Source organism: Lepisosteus oculatus, chromosome 13 (assembly GCF_040954835.1).
Source record: "Lepisosteus oculatus isolate fLepOcu1 chromosome 13, fLepOcu1.hap2, whole genome shotgun sequence".
Lineage (NCBI taxonomy): Eukaryota > Metazoa > Chordata > Actinopteri > Semionotiformes > Lepisosteidae > Lepisosteus > Lepisosteus oculatus.
Window position 1 is genome coordinate 2,812,915 of NC_090708.1, and position 17,810 is coordinate 2,830,724.

The 17,810-nt window shown below is 38.2% G+C and overlaps 2 protein-coding genes across 2 annotated transcripts; both read right to left on the bottom strand.

Annotated features, from left to right (window-relative positions):
• Positions 1-2,658: 2,658 nt before the first annotated feature.
• LOC102686160 (succinate receptor 1-like) lies at positions 2,659-5,148 on the bottom strand. The gene is made up of 2 exons (XM_015360698.2): positions 5,040-5,148; positions 2,659-4,590 (listed from the first exon to the last, which is right to left on the bottom strand). The coding sequence occupies exons 1-2, from the start codon at positions 5,040-5,042 to the stop codon at positions 3,655-3,657; spliced, it is 939 nt and encodes a 312-aa protein (XP_015216184.2). The 5' UTR covers positions 5,043-5,148; the 3' UTR covers positions 2,659-3,654.
• A 2,985-nt stretch (positions 5,149-8,133) lies between these two features.
• Positions 8,134-8,766, bottom strand: LOC102686365 (succinate receptor 1-like). Its single transcript, XM_006637503.3, has one exon. It carries the CDS (start codon positions 8,764-8,766, stop codon positions 8,134-8,136), a length of 633 nt encoding a protein of 210 aa, XP_006637566.2.
• Between the last annotated feature and the right edge of the window lie 9,044 nt (positions 8,767-17,810).

The following is a 17,810-nucleotide window of genomic DNA, read 5'->3' on the forward strand; positions in this document are numbered from 1 at the left end:
TGAAAAACTAAGTACTAACTTAGGTCATTTATGGTACATCTGTGCTGCTGAAAGTTTTATGGGTGTGTTAGACAGATGTATGGCAGTTCTAAGCCTGGTCTGTTGTGGAGGACATTGGTTTAGAAACTGTAAAAACACATATTTAGGCTAATCAACTGGCTGTAGGCCTATCACTAATAATTAGGTAAAGCCTGCAATCAACAGTCTTTATAAGTGAAATGGAATACAAGTAACATGCAATCTGAGTTTGTATTTTTAAAATTAGGGTAAAATGAGTTCTTCACTCTCACTGCTGAAAGCAACTCTGTCATTGATATGTTTCAGAAATTGCAGTAGTCTTGTTACTTCCAGGACGACATACACGATAGAAACTTTCCATTCAGAGGAAGAACCCAGAAGAAGCAGGCAGGTACAATAAGGTAAAATTCTGACAACGAGGCACAGACAGATCCAAAGCAGTGATGTGCACCCTGCAGTCACTAAGCAAGTTACAGTACTAGTTTGAGAGTCACATTGAATTGAGACAGACTTCTAGTTTGAGAATTTAAAACATTAGTGCAATACAGTGTAAACTCAGCTGAAGGATAATGTTTAACAAAATATTTTAATCTGCCTCACACTTTCCTATATTTGTTGCTATTGTGTTTTTACTGCGTAGTGTAAGTAAATTGTGTATTATCCATTGCTTCCTGTGCATACGGGGGAACATTAAATATGCTTCTGCAATAGACTATATGAAACAGACTCTACACACAAAACCATATTCTATGGTTTGTTACACCAAGTGATTCCAAACACACAGGCAATTAAGTTTTACAAACTTTACCCAGAGTGTTACACGGAGCAGTAAGGTCGTATTTAAGTGAACGTCGGCGAGAAGTAGAAGGCATTAATTTTTTAATTATAGGCTGCAGTTTGTGAAGAGCCTCCTGTAGCCAGCTGTAGTCTTCTGCAGCGGAAATCTTTTCTGCACAACACTGTGTCACTTCACAGATATTCATTCTGGGGAAAATGAGTAAACAGAGTCCTGTCCAGATTTTACTTTACAAAGTATTTCCACAGTTCCTCTTAAATATATTTTGGCAACAGTCCCCTGAATTCCTGTGACATATTGACCCACAGGCATGAAATAAGGAAATTTACTTGCACAAAATGATTCGGCAAACCAGGGTTCCGGGTTCTTATTCCTTTTTTCTGGAAACAGGCGTACTCTCTTCTCAAACAAGTCCTTAGTTTTAACAAAACATAGGCGACAGGTTTTCGCTAGTCTTCTAGTTGTTCACTCCTAATTTGAGGTTTGTAGTGCAATGGAGGGCATGAAAATAAATGCAATGGAAAAAAAAACCTTAAAAAAGCGAATCAATTTGAAAAGAGGTCCCCTGTCACCTCTTCTGTTTTCTCTGCATATAAAACCTTTAGCAGAATGGATAAGACAAGAATTAAAGGGATAGAAATCAAAGGGCGAGAACATAAAATCGCATTGTATACAGACGATGTCCTGCTACTGTATATTTGGATGACCCCAATGAATCGTTTATCAGAGTGATGGATCTTTTGGAAAACTTCGGTCAGGTATCAGGGTACAAATTAAAGAGAGAAAAAACAGATGTTTTATCTTATAATCCTACAGATCAAGTAAAAGACAAATTTAAGTTAACATGGTTATCACCGTCTATTACATATTTGGCAGTAAGTTTAACAAAAGATTGATCAAAATGATTTAATTTAAATGTCAGCCCTTTAATATGTCAAATAAAAGATGACCTGGCTGGCTGGAGTTTGCTGGCTCTTTCACTGGGATCTAGAGTAGAAGTTATTAAAATGAATATTCTACCACGATTGCTATATCTTTTTCAGTCTCTTCCAGAGTAAATCTCATCAGAACAGTTTAATGAAGGGGATAAAATGATTTCAAGATTCATTTGGAATGGAAGGAAGCCGCGAGAATTAAATTAGAAACGCTACAGCTGACCAAGGACAAAGGTGGTTTATCCCTGCCTTGCCTAAAGCCATACTGCCAAGCAGCTCATCTTAGAACACTAATCTGCTGGTGTGATAGATATTATACTGCAGAATGGAAGGAGGTGGAGTCTTTGATTATAGGCGAATTTCCAAAACAGATGGTCCTGGGAAATAGATCATTGGCAGAAACTACATATAAAATGGCTATACCCTGGATAACTTTACCAGTTAAAACTTGGTTTAAGATAATAAAAGGTGGATAGTTTTGGATTCAGATTTCCCTTCTGGGAAATTATGTGGAGAGCAAGTTGCGACTCACTCACACATATTCATATATGTATCTGGTCAATTTTGACTTTGATCATAGTGAAGTAAAGGATAGATATATATATTAAGGATTCTTCTAGTATCTAGTAAAAAAGCAGCCACAAGAAAATGGTTTATAAAAGAATTTCCAACACATGAACAATGGGTTAATGCTGTGAATGAAATCGATATAATGGAAAATATAACTTTTTCTCTCAGGTTACAGGCTTAGCAAATACTAGGAAACATGGATTAATTTTATCTCCCCACTGAGACCAGATTTCAGTGTATGAGAGAATATACAGTACAGTAATATTTCTCTGTGGACTGTTTTGTTGTTTTTTGTGTTTCTCATGAAAAAAATGGCATTTCCTTGGATATCTGCTGGCATAATTTAAATAGTTTATTTTTTTATGTCTGTAAAATATAATGTAACAAAAAAGAAAGATGAAGGCAAACATTTATTTTGCTGTTCTGGATGCATCCTGTTTGTAAATCTTTTCATCGCTAAATAAAAAGTAAAAAAAAAAAGTGGAGCAAAAAAATAAAAAAACAAGATTACAGCAGCTTAGGACTTAATGCTTACAATGAATATTATAATTAAATTGTATATACAGTAGTTGATTAAGTTGTAAAAAGCTCATGCAGAAGCGTCTGCCTTATACTGTAAACACTACTGACCTTGGTGCACTAAAGCCCGCACAGTCTTTTCACAGACGGAAAAACCCAGAGGCCAAACACTTCATGCTTTAACCTCAGCAAGTTGCAAATGTGAACACAGAGAAATAGGATCTGACAGCCTGAAAAAGACATCAACAGAAAGCAACATTCTCCATGTACAGTATGGGCTGTTACCATCTGCTGAAATAGTGCTGAGAAAACATCAGGAGAGTCATTATAAAAAAGTCGCCCTTAACCCCACAGTACTGCTCGAGGTCAACAGGGGTATCTGGTTACATATAATATGTAATGTAATATTCATGCCAGAGGGAAATAACTGGCCAGAGGTTCTGCTGATTCTCTTCTCCTGAACTAGAAGGAGGATCAGGTCTGATAAAATATTTATGCTGGAAATGACGATTTATTGCTGACCAAAAGGAGATAAGGGTGCAAAGCAGAAAAGGCATGTGATAAGACACTATTAACTTTGATATTTAACATCTTACTAAAATGGCAAAAGGAACAGAAAAAGGATGGTTTGTGTCTAAGAAATACACAAATTCATTCATGAGGAAGCCCTTATTAAACGAACAAATGAAGACAGACAGTGGAGACTGCAGCTTTATAGGTAGTTCAAAAATAAATCCAAGGAAACAGAAGTCTTTCAATTAATGCACATTTACATGATATAGCCAAAACCAGGTTAAATCCAACCCTGTGATCTGGTCATTTTCTGTTGATAATGGATCTAACCTTGCCCAGCAGTGTCTCTCTGAACTGATCCCCCATGAGAAAATAGAAGAGGGGGTTAATAACACTGTGAGAGAAAGCGATCGGTCTTGAGATGATGTAAAGGCAGTTTATAATGATGAGGGTGCAGTCCGCATCGCCTTGGTAGTGCCTTCGCGATGAAATGCGGACGTTCCTCATGATGTGGTAAGGTGTGTACAGTACGAAGAACATGATGCCTGTGATGGTGATCAGTTTCAGGGGCCTCTGGAAAGAGCTGTTCTCAAAAACGCCATTCCTAGCCTTGAGGAAGCGGGCGATCTTGTAGTAGAAGCAGCACAGAAAGGCCATTGGTAACATGTACCCAGAGACGGTGAGGAACAAGCTATATATTAAACTGTTCGATGCATCTCCTGAACTGGCGTAGTCTTTGCAATGGGTTTGGTTGTTGTCGTCCAGACCCATGTCGATGAAGGTCAGCAGTGGGAGAAGCTGCAGCGTGACGAACACCCAGATACAGAGGGAAACAAAAACTGCAGTGTTTCTCTTCAGTAAAATATGTTGCCTCAGGGGATGCTTTAAGATCAGGTATCTGTCTATACTAATCCAAGTGTGGAAGAGGATGCTTGAGTAAAGATTGACGTGCAGGAGATATCTGTTACTCAAGCAGAAATCCGTGTCGGTCACCTTTATGCCCTGGGAGTAGTTGATCACCAAGCTGGGCAGAGTGCAAAGGAAAGCTAGGTCAGAGACTGCCAGGCTGAAGAGGTAGACATTGAAACTCTTCCAGTCCCTGACGCAGAAGATGTAGCCGCAGATGACCACTGTGTTCCCGAGAAATCCAAGAATAAACTCTGCGGCATACATTGTTGTGAGGTAGTACACTTCCAGACTGCTGTCCAGCTTTGAGCAGTCCTTGACGATATTGCCCTCCTGTTAGCAAAAAGCACAACGAGCGATTGTTACAGTGAAGAGTAATTGTGTACCCCAAACCTTCAAGAATTTAATGATTTCATGATCATTGTTATTTATACTGTCATTAGAAATATCCCTAGTGCATTAAAGAGGATTTCTCTATACAAAGGGTGTGATCCTTTGTGTTTGAAAATGCTATTTCAGTTCAGTCAATTAAAACATTTGTTTACCCCATTGCACTGCTATTGGAGTCAATGTGTTAGAAAACCAAGCTTTCTTCTCCTTTCCCCGATTACCTTGGTTTGCACTGCAACGCCTCCCAGTTTTCAAACTTCAAGCCTTGTAATTCGGCATTTTTTAGTAACTGCTTTTTATATACAGTAAAAAAGACATGTTTTAACAGCCATTACATTTCTTCATTAAAGTCTGTTTTTTTTAAGAGTAGTATAAAAGAAAATGTTTCTTACCATTAATGCTGTTCTGACTCTTCTTCCGTAAGCATTAACATATGATGTTGATTAATATAGGAAGCTGCCTTTTAAAACACACAGGGGTGAGCAAGCGAACCAGCACACACACGCTGTTGAACTGAAAGTACAAGCTTTTCTTTGCAGTGGTAATCCGGACATTTGTGTAGGTGAAAGACCTTATTCACCTTCCATAAATTGGGTAATGGTTTGCATTTTATGACGTGCATATTAAACTTAAGAATACTGGTAGTAAGAAAATTAGATGGGTACTGTAATGGAATACTTTTAGTTTAGTGGTCATTTTTTTGTTCAGTTGTTCTCATTTACATACAGTATCTCTTTCATGACATAAGACAGCCCCTCATTTGTAACTGTTCTCATTTGCTTAATTTGTTTTCAAATCTGTTTTGAAAACTTGAGACTTACTGTATGAACATCACAAACAAATTAAAACATACCCACACGCCACTTTTATTGAAAGGTGGCTGATTTACCAGAGAAAAGTCATCTCCAGTTTGATAGAATATTTGCCATTGTCTTACAAACTGCTTATAAAACGTGAGCATTGAAATAAATACCATGTAAATATATTACTTTTATAGAGTTTTATTAACAGAATTATTATAATTAAAGCCTAAGCTTTACAAAATAAGTAAAATTCTAAACTGTGTGTTGCGTGTACAATATATCATTAGAAATTCAGTTTTGAATTTCGGCCTGATTGTATGTTTAAATCATTTAGACTTTCACAACTGTTTCAGAACTTTTTTTTTCAAAAAAGTTTAACAAAACATCTCAAAATATAATTAGAACAATCATGTCTGCTGTGTTATTTGAGTGTCCTTCTTAGAAAGTTGTGATGGCTTTGCTTTAAAACTTTTACTTATAAACGTATCGTGGACATGCTGTTAGCAAGAGGATTATGAGAAAAAATAACTTAAATGTTAATAATATTAACAAATGTTAATGAAATATTTTATTAGCAATCTAAGTTTTCAAGGATTTATTGATCAATTTGAAATGTAAACAGTGGATTACATTAAATAGGTAGTTTGAATTTATTAGTGGAGTTCTTTGCTTTTTGTCTTAAAGACATGTTCATTCATTATAACTAAGATGTTAACAAACATTTTTAAATGGTTTTCTCATTTGCATTCTTTAGATTTTTTTGGTTTGAATGAAATTTTATAGGTTTATCATTTTCAACAGTCCAGCTGGGAAGCTTGTTCCATGCTCCCACAACCCTCTGGGTAAAGTTCTCCTGTTTTAGAAAGCACTTCCCCATCCTATCCACTTGTATCCTTTGGTTCATATTTTACCGTTTCTCATTAATCCTATGATTAAGTCTCCTGATAGACTAAGCAAGGAAAGGAAAGATTAAAAAAAATCTGTAATAACAAAACGCTTCTCTGGAGAATAAGCACAAAATGAAGTGAGAAAACAGTGTCAAATGTTTTGTCATTTCATCAGTACACTTGGAAAAAGAGATTGAAGAAAGCAGCAAAAATGTTTAAGCTGTTCAGATTAAAACTACATACAAAATGTGTTTTTCAGTCACAAAGCAGCATTTCTAAATACAGGAATTTCTAAAGAATGGGAGTTTCTAACCATCAACTGCACCAGACCACATTGCCAGTTTTTTTCAGAGGATGCAGAAAATTGTATATATTTTCTCTCTTCTCCCAGTGCATTGCTGAAAGGCACTTTATTAATGCAAGAGATTCCTTAATTTTGCTTTGCTGTTTGTATGCGGTGATGAGCTGAAAAGTCACCAGTAAAACAGTTGTTTGCTCCACATAACCTGTTCTGCTCAAATGAAAGAGCCTCTGAGGTTACTTTGATGGTCATTCAAGAGTAGTGCTGACATAGCCCTATAAAATCATCTATAAATTCATGTTTTAATGAAAGACATTCATAGTAATTGCTACTTTCACTGAGCTTTGTTATGACAAACTGAGGAAATCATTTTTATATTGGGATAACCTTTATTTACTATAGGAAACAAACATCGCCAAACTGAGTTGCTTTGTTTTAACAGTGTGTTTTATCAGGGCTGAGCATTGTAAAAAGGATGTTACAGAATTTCCTGCTCTCTGACAAGGATGTAAATAACTTGCATAAACGCAGATAAAGGAAACGATACCAGATTAAAGTATAGGATACACATGTGAAAGTTTCCTACAGAATTATAAAGATAATAATATCCTATAAAAATACTATCGAGTACTTAATTGAAGACATTTTGAAGGACTCCTTTGTTTTAAAGCTTGGATCAAAACCGTTTTTTATTTCTTCCCCCCAAAGGCTGCAAACACATGAACAAGCACAAAAATCCCCCAGTTCAGGAATCTCCAAGGCTAATGTGCAGCATGTTAATGTTTCTAAGCGGAATTCAGATAAAGATCATTTTTCAAGCAAACCTCAAGCACAATGTCGCAGTCACAGTTGTACAACCAGTGTAGGTTAATATCATGTAAAATAAGGCAGTGTTTCACCCAGCTGCAATCTTGATCTGGCCCCGTGTGTCTAAATACTGCATATACAACTGGTTTCTCCCTGCTGGGAAAGGTTAAGTACTGTATGTGTCCTACACTGACAGGCTAAAAGAAATTAACCTTTTACAGTCTCGTACAGAGAAGACTACGAGGAGACCTAATTTGTTCAACATCATCAAAAGCAATGACAATCAAACCAGCGGGCTTCTTCAAAATCACCAGTAAAAAGTCAAACCAAAGGACACAATTGGAAACTACTTGTATGTGAAAGAGCATTTGAGATGGAGAAGAGGAGGTGCTTTTCCCTGCAAAGTATTGAGCATTGAGCAAGCTTCCTACTGAAGCTGTTGTTGAAGACAATAGCCCTGGGCTAATTTCAAGAGACAGGTGGATGGGATCTTCTGATCACTCCGAGCCATGTAAAGCCATATGAGCTAAAATGGCCAAGAAATATCTTTTCTATAACGTGGCGACTAAAACTACACCCTATTCTGGATGTGGATTTTCATTTAGAAAAGAGGAATTTCACTTAGTGCATATTTATTGGCCCATCCCCACCTTGTCAAAAAGATGTCGATGATGTGTCAATAAAACACTCAGCCTGAAGTGGTTGATTCGCTGTTCTGTTTGTGGTTCGTTTTTATCTTGAACCAGGACAGTAGTTTATCCCTGAAGCTGTCTCCAACCAGAAAATAGAAGACGGGATTCAGGCAGCTATTCAGGCTGCTCAGGGGCCTGGTGATGTTGTAAAGGGACCTGCAGATGATGAGGGGACAGCTGTTCTGGTCGAAGAGCATCCGGGCGCCTATGCGCACATTTCTCATTACATGGTAAGGAAGTAAGGAGATGGAAAAGAGCACCATGGCGAACAAGATGAGGGTCAAGGGTTTGCCCACCTTATCTGCATTCTGGAATCTCTGCTGCATGTCCTTAAGAACACGTATGACAAGGATGTAGCTGAACACCAGGATCCCAAAGGGCAACAGCAAGCCGGTAAACGTTAGCGTCATGCTGAAAATAAAAGTGGCATGCACATTCCCGGAGCTAGCATAGTCGAGACACTTCAAGTCCGTGGAGTTGGTGAGGTTTTCAGTTGTGATTAAGAAAAACATAGGCAGGAGCTCCAGGGTGACGATGACCCACACTATCAGGCAAATGAGAACCGCGTGCCACTTCTTGAATATCTGAGCGGATTTTATGGGATGTGCAATGAGAAGATATCGGTCCATGCTGACACAGCCAAGAAAGAGGATACTGGTGTACAAGTTGGCGTGAAAGAGGTACCTCATTAATTTGCAGTAGAAGTTTCCAAAGTACCAGATGCCCCTGTTTTTGTAATACGAGACTAAAAAGGGCAGATTGAACAGGTAAAGGAGATCAGCCAGGAGCAAGTTGAACAGGAAAATGTTGCTCCTGTTCCACTCTTTCAGAGCAAACAAGTACACCACAACGGCCACAGAATTAAGGACCACACCAATCACAAAAGTGCTCCCATAGACTGCAGGGACATAATAAGCATTGAGCTCGTTATCGATATTTGTGCACAGTGAAGTATTGCCTCCATCAGTTTCATTCCAAACCACCAAACTCATGTCAGACGTGAAGGCTTATTCAGATTAAGTTCATCAGCTGGTAAACCTACGAAACAAAGAGAATCATGAAAACAGTTAAATCAGGCATGGTACAGGACCAGACACCTCTGCATCTCTAGAAGTGACATGAGCAGCCATTTCAGTGATACCAGCACATTTTTATAATGTGAAAAAGAAGACTGGGACAGATAAAATAGTAACTAGTACTTTGAGATTATAGACTTGAAACAATAAGGAACTTCTAAATAATATGTTATAATGCATCATATTGTTTTTTGTGAGGTGCAAGAGCTTTAAATTCATTGTATAAAAGCACTTTTAGAAAAGTGGCCAGACACAAATACACTGGCGAAAGCAAACTTGTTAACTGTTTCAGGCAACACATCAGTGCACTAGGAGATCCTCTGTTTAACCTTTCTTGGCCTCTGTTGTACTGACCTTCCTGTCTGTGTCCTTTCTCAGGATTTGAAAGACTTTTCAGCATAGAATTCAGCTCCACTTGTTCTTCTGCAGCTCAAAGACTGATGCAGTTTTCTAGACTAGCCTTTAAAAAAACAACTGCATGACAGATGAAATTAATTTGATGTGAACATTTTGACATTTGAGCCTGCAGCTCCCAACTGGCTCCCCACTGAAGCTCAGCAGGGTTGAGCCTGGTCAGGACCTGGATGGGAGGCCTCCTGGGAAGCTATGGTTGCTGCTGGAAGTGGTGTTAGTGGGACCTGCTGGGGGCGCCCACCCTGCGGTCTGTGTGGGTCCTGATGCTCCAGTATAGTGGTATACTGGTACTGTAGTGGGCGCCGTCTTTCGGTTAAGACGTTAAACCAAGGTCCTGACTCTCAGTGGTCATTAAAGATCCCCGGGCATTTCTTGAAAAGAGTGGGGAGTTATCCTGGTGTCTGGGCCAAATCTCCCCCTGTGCCTTTACCGTAGCCTCTAAATTGTCCCCATGCATGACTGGCTTGCACTGGCCCTGCGATGGACTGGTGTCCTGTCCAGGGTGTACCATGTAAAGTCCAGGGTGTAAAGTCAGCTTTGACAATGTGGCTAGGTTGGTTGTTCTAGAGTTTCGCAGACCTTTGTGTCAAGTACAGATAAACCTACCATCAACACACAAAAAAATACAGTAAAATCAAGCATAAAACCTTTTTTCAGTCCCAATACTCATGTTTTTACTGTACTACTTATAAGAGTACTAGAAAGCAACCATCTGCTAGTTTGCCTTGTATTACAGTACAATGCCTGTCAATGATTACATTTATCAGCTGGGACTTGTCTTTAACATGTTTTGAATTGGAAGAACTTAAAACATTTTACCTGAAGAGGAGCATGGTGATCTTATAAAGGAATTCTATTAAAAACCAAAATACAGTAGATATAATGAACACTGGTTCTGGTTTCTAACAAAACAAGTGTCTCTCATCTAGAAAAGGAAATCTACATGTTTCTGTAATCTAAACTGACTGTTTTAATGTAATCCTGATATACGCATGTTTTTCTGCGTATTCATTTTTATATCTTTACATCCGATCCTACCCTATAATGTCCTCCTGCTGTACCTCCTGTGTACAAATGATCAAGTTAGTTGTATAGAAAATGAATGGTGTTGTACTATAACTACAGCATTACCAAAATTATTCAATATGATCACAAATGATTCAAACATTAGTTTTCTATCAGTATTAAATTATATTTAGAATTAATAATATTTTTGATACAGGACAGTTGTCTGCATTTAGTGTTAAGAGAAATATCCCCATATCTCTGTCACTGAGTAATCTTAAATTGTGGTTACAATCCAGGGATCTTTTCTTTTCTATGAGAGCTTTCAGTGACAGATTGACAACAGTTTTTATTCTTTATTGAATTTAATTTGTTTTTTTTAGGTGTTCATATGTTACAAAACCATTTGAAGACCTAACTAGTCACCACTTTGGTCTGACAGTTGAAATCTACTACTTCATTTTCATCCTTAATTACACAAAGACAAAATGGAACTGTGCTTATGTTCCTGTGCATTGCTCATGGCTAACTAACAGAAATAGGCAGAAACCTGGAGTACTGAAAATCACTGAAAACACCCGGATTTCTTACACATTAAAGAGCATTAACCACAATTGCATATTATGTGCAATCTTTCTGAGATGTAGTCAAAATTATCCTTGACACTGGAAATAGTGCAGAGCTAAAACAATAAAAATACATGTTATGTTTGAATAGAGGTATTAATAATTATTGATATTTAACAGATTTATGTTTAGTAGAAGGTATTATACTTTAAAAAGTATATCTAGTGCTGACTTTGCTCAAGTAAAATTATATTCACTTTAGAAATCTGAAAACATTCAGATATTGATAAAGTACATAAAGTACACTTACCCCTAAATGGGTTTAGCTGGTGTACCACTGGATGTGCCAGTTCTATTTAAAACTTCCTTTTTATATCAATTTTAATATTTAGTACGTCATGTGTTGAAGGCACACAGATATGGGGATGGTTACCAATGAACAGAAGGGCTTTCTGAGAACAGAGAATGTGATAATTATCATGGGATAAGGAGCTTTCATGTATCAAATAAACAGATGCCTTCTTTTAAAGTTCAGTTTGCTCGTTTATACCCTTGGGATTTTAATCTGTGCATAGAATCTCTTTCTGAAAACTTTTCTTATTAGTGTAACAGGTATGACTTTAGATTGGTTTACTTTTAATTTTACCCATGACAAACTTACATCTACAGCCTAAATTAACAGTATTTTAAATATCATGCCATGCCCACTAATAATTAAGAAATACGATTTAATTAACTAACATTTCACAGTTTAACAACTTTGCAACTTTACTATTATTTAAAGTAAAGCTGTGATGCTAATTAATAAAGAAGAAAAACAGACTAAGTGATCCACAGTCCCTTTGGAAGAAACAAGATCCCTTGTCAACATGGTAGTTTTATCATGCAGGTGCTGAAACCATGATGGCTCACTTTCCAGTGTGGTAGGTTTAACAGAAAATAAGTTAATTGAATTATAATGCTTCAGATGTTAAAGGCTTTCTTTTCCCATCAGGATTATAACTACATATCAATGTGACTTATACTGCACATACTGTAATACTGAACATCCTTAAATTAAATTATTGAGAGATATTCTATTTCAAGGATTTTGTTTCCATGATGAAAATCGGCAAAATGATCTGAATTCATTCCTGATTTTGAGCAATTGTGCATTTTCATATGGGTTTGTATGTTGAATTTTTAAGATCCTTTGTAACCACACCATGAAGAGCTCGGGAACATCCGTGTGTCATGTTGAGAGGAGCCTGTTGAAAAGCTACAGTCTCAGAGTGCAAAAAAAACCGATGTCACTGCTACCCTTCAGCTATATAACTGTTACTGGAAATATCATTCTCCTGCTATGGGGCAAATATCATTCTCCTGCTATCTCCTGCTATGCTATCTCCTTCTCCAGGGCCTTCTCCTGCTATGCCCCCAAGCTCTGGAACTCTTTGCCCAAGGATATTAGAGAGTCACCTTCTCTAAACTCCTTCAAATCCAGACTCAAAACCTTCTTCTTCAGAAAAGCCTTTACTTAACTGGTTCCATTCTTCACCCCTCTGCTCTTCTTAATACCATCTTCCATGGTCTCCTCTATTGTTATTGTTGTATTGTTGTAATTATAATTGTGTCCTATCTTGTGAAATCTTCTTATTTATTGTTGTAGTCTTCTTATTTATTGTTATTGTCATCCTGTAAAGCGCTTTGAGAAGCCACCTTTAAAGGCGCAATATAAAATAAAGTTTATTATTATTATTATTATTATTATTATTATTATTATTATCATCATACAGGAACTTTCTTCATGTTTTGAAAACAACTATCAAAACTGACACCGGTTTAAAAAACATTACAGCCACTTGAACTAAAACACAGGGCATGCCACACACATTTTGGCAATTTCAGTATAGACAGACATCATAGATTTCCTAGTGATACATTTCCTGCTATCACTTCAGATCAGGTAAAGTGAAGCCTGTTTTCTTAACAGAGCAGGTGGAAGTCTCTCTGAACAAATGTATTTCTACACAAGTAATGATCTCACAAGATTTCTACACCTGGAACCAGATGTCTGTAACAACAGCATGAAAGACGTCATTCAGTCTGAAATTGCTAACTGTTTGTTAATCAAAAGCAAATTCTGCATAATGAGTGAATTCCAATTAACTTCATCTTTGGCTTGTAAATTATTTTTCTGCATCTATGACTAATAGCTCCAGAGGTGGTCCAATCCCTCTAATGACTAATTTGTCTATCTCAGAAGTCATGCATGCATTAAGGAGAAGAAATTAATTAGCTGTTGTGCTGTACATGCAATAACTTGGAAGAAATCTGTACCTTCCACTTTTCGAATTGTTCTGCGTGCCGAGTCTGAGACTGTTGTTGTTTTTAATATAAGCATAGCAAAATGGGATTTTTTTGTGTGTTTATTGTGGCTGACAACTGCGAAGAATGATCATGATATAAAGATCCAATCACTGTGAAATTGTTGTGTTTTTGAAATGGGGGAATCAAGGGTATAACCCATGTGGTGTTTAAAACTGAATTTTAAATACCGCAGTTTCCGAGAGAATGTACTGTACGAGGTTTTGCACGGCTACTTTTACTACAGTACACCTTAAATTTTCTGCTTTAAAGAGACTAAAACGCGCAGCAGCTAATCTGCACTAGTTTCTGTTTTTCCTCTTTTAAATTATGCTGTGGAATATACCATGAAGACACAGTCCCAGAACAGAGATACAGTAAAAAAAAGGCATATTCGAAAAAAAAAACACCACAAAAACATTGTCGTGTCACTACTGCACAGTTAATTGTGTGGGGGTTAAAATAGACAGTTTCACTGTGACAATCGAAGTGTTGCGTATTTTGAGGCCACAGCAGTCTGTATCTTGTATTACAGTATAAACGTTCAGAATTAAAAACAAAAACACCTGCATTACATGCCGGCTGGCGAGAAACTCTGGTAGTTAATGTAAGGGGAGGTTTAGAAATTTCCCAGTATTTATCACGTAATCAATTCTCATTTTGTTTTTTTAGACTTTTTTAGTGCGGTTACTGTGTTTTTTGACTGTCAAACAGCGCGTTCGTTTGGTCAGAGTTGCGTATCCACTCGGCTAATCAAGGATGATCGTTATCTCCGATCTAGGGGGATCAGACTGTTCTTTTTTGGCAGCAGAAAACGAGATACAGGCAGAGATTGCTGGCTTCTCTTCATTTTTTTTTCTCTGTGTCTTTGCAAGTAGCGCAACGGGTTTCCGTAACTGGGACTTTAAGGGCTTTGGTGAGCCCGGCTGTTTTGCGCAGCTTATTGCTTGAATTGAGAGAACGCAAATGGAGAAAAAAAAGTAGAGACTTGCAGCTTATTCCTCCTTAGTCCTGACATGCATTGTATAGAACTGTATTTAAGGTTTAGTTGTTATGGTCTTTTGAAACCTTTGGTTATTCATTGCGCGGCGCTTTGTCCTGGTAATCATGAGGACGCAGAGTTTCTGTAGCTGAGCGTATCGCCGCTGTCGAGGTGGTGAGACATTCTGGACGCGTTTAGAGTTGCACTGACTGACGGTGCCTCTCAGGGTTGGTGATAATGCGTGTCACACCTGCCCTTTCTAGAGCTCTCCGGTTGTGCCGTGTACATCCACTGCCATCTACTGGCGAGACGGTTCACTGCAACATGACTATACTGTACGTACTGTAGTTCAATTTATTCCATGCCGAAAGGAAAAAAAAAGAGCCACTGCGTTTCGGCTGTGGAGCCTACTTTAGATGTCTTGTTCTTATACCAAATTGATGCTTGTATGTTCATTGGTATTTAAACGAGTATTTGCGCGATTTAAGGTCCAAGGTCGTTTTAAAGCCATTGCAGAACCAACTCTGTGAATTTTTCCCAATCAGTGCTAACGCTCACAATGCAGCCGACATTAATAATTCAACAATACACGCACACTACAGTAAGTCAGTGATGTAAACGTGATAACTGAGCGTACACCGCGTTATGTAACTAAATAAATATTGAATTATTCAGGTAGGTAGCTGCGTCAGCATGCGTAGGAACAAGTAATAGGTTTGTTCCTGTGGAGCCTTCTGCCGAAACGTTGTGGGAATAAACCTATTACAGTATAAACGTTGTTTACTACATCACTGACTTACTGTAGTGTGCGTGTAGTGTGTGTACACTATGTGAAGTGAATGAAGTATACGGAATGTCTGGATTTGGTTTAAAGAAACAGTTAATATTCCTGAACAAATAATCTCAGATCCAACTACGTTTTAGCATCACGGACAGGAGCCGAAAACAGATTTAAGAAGTACTTTAGATACTTTCATTTTAAAAGATGTATTAAATGTCTATCAAAATATTTCAGCAATACTGTTATTTTAATTTATTATAAATGAACCTTTGAGTTAAATGTGTTAATTCTTTTTGCAACTAATGGTCTTCGGAATGAATGTACAAACTTCTATGCAAGTATTTAAATTGTTATTGCTGTTTATTTACTCACATTCTTTAACCCACTGCCTTATCAGCAGCCACATCACCCTGCAACTCACAACTGGCAGCCCACTGGAGCTCAGCAGGCGTAAGTCTGGTCAGTACCTGAAGGAGAGACCACCCGGGAAAAACTAAGGTTTCTGCTGGAAGAGGTGTTAGTGGGGCCTGCGGTCCACGTGGGTCCTAATGCCCCAGTATAGTGAACCTTAAACAAGCGCTGTCCTTCGGATGAGACGTAATAAAACTGAGGTCCTGAGTTTATGTGGCCTACGAGGCCATTAAAAATCCCAGGGCGTTTCTCGAAAAGAGTAGGAGTCCTGGTGTCCTGGCCAAATTTCCCATTGGTCCTTACCAATCATGTATTATTATACCTCCTAATAACCCCCCTCTCTGAACTGGCTCCATCACTCTGCTCTCCTCCCCACTGAGAGCTGGTGTGTGTGAGAGCACTGGTGTATCATCCAGGTGGGGCTGCACACTGGTGGTGGTGGAGGGGATCCCCATGACCTGTAAAGCGCTTTGATTGGAGTGTTCAGAAAAGCGCTATATAAGTGTAAGCAATGATTAATTATTACTATCTCATAAGAGACTGGCTGATCTGGCGACAAATGCGACTTTGGATAAAAAAAAGATGCATCGACCGGAGTTGATAATTCCCAGATTTGTCACGCTTCATATTTGCCTATTTACGCCAGAAACGAGATCGCGAAAGCACGAGAGTGGTGATCACGGCCGGGACGGTGATTGTGTCTGTGGTGGTGTGTAATTGAATATGAAATGGAAATCACAAACGACTTTATCGTCTTCCGTACAATTTCACCCTCTTAGGTGAGGCTACGAAATATTATTATTATTATTATTATTATTATTATTATTATTATACAGTAAATGGTAGTTGATGATGACAAGAAGCGGAAACACTTATCGATTTTGTAAATCAACTTTTGATAACACCAACAAGAAGATACGTTTCTATAAGCAAATTAGTATTCATTTATAAAAAAATGTAAAAGAAATAACTCACTCATCTCTGTGCTTGCATAATACTGTAAGAATTGGGGGCGGTTTTTCACAAATGCGCCGTTGACGACGTAAACCTGTGATACGTAATTCTGCGATTCGTTGCTCTATCAAAAGATGATTTTTCCTAACATAATTTAGGTTTTCATATACTTCCGTGTAACGCCGAAGGGCCTTTTCTTTATACGTATGCTTGAGAGGATATGGTTTTATCAGCGAATACACGCGTTTTAAATACATATGAATGTGCTGATAATCGAAAAATGCTGTCAATTACGGGTGAAAACACCACCAACAAAAAAAAAACAAACAAACAGTTTTTCTTTGTAATGCTGGGATTCACAGCCCTGATCATAAAGAGTCGTGTTTTGGCAGGTTTTCTAAGCAAGCCTTAAATAATCAGTGAGCAGCAGTAAAGCTTCTAGTTAATTGCTCTAATTAACCAATTAATTGTTCCACTGAAGTGATGAAATGCTCCGTGGAAGAAAAGCCAGGGACACTGTGGCTCTCCATTACCGGTGTTGCTAAGCCCTGGCTGAAGTGTTGAGTGTCAGTCCACTGTAAAGGGCTGAATTAGTTCTGATGGAGGATCCTAGTCCTCTGACATGGACTGTATTTCCCTGAGCCCAGCGTATTTGTGCCTGATTGATTAATGGGCGGTATGCTGGGGGGACAGTGGCGTTGCGTCGTTGGACAGCTCTTGGACCTGGGTTCAATCACAGTCTGGGGTGCCTGGGGTACAGCTTCCTACAGTAAAAATAATTCTCTCTACTCTGAATTCTGTCCCCCTCAACATGTGTTTGTACCCTCTGTATGGACTGGCATCCTATTCAGGGTGTAGGCCTGCCTTGCTCTTATTGTGTGCTTGGCTGGGATCCTAGCATTTTGCAACTTCTGCTGTGCTTCAGCTTGGGTAAGCAGTAATTTTAGAATGGGTGGCAATTATTAGCATTTTCCTGCCTGCAGTATTATTATAGTCAGATTTTAATGTGCTAGCGTGCCGTAGCACAAGAGTCGCATTTCCTTACGCTCTCGTGCAGTCATGTGCGCTGGAATCGCCTCATTTATTTTCTTTTCCCCCACTTAATTAAAAACAGAATGAGTTCACTCATAGTTGTGAA

What these genes read in the sequence shown, in the direction of transcription:
- LOC102686365 (XM_006637503.3), bottom strand. Translation starts at nt 8,766, where the DNA reads ATGGACCGATATCTTCTCATTGCACATCCCATAAAATCCGCTCAGATA.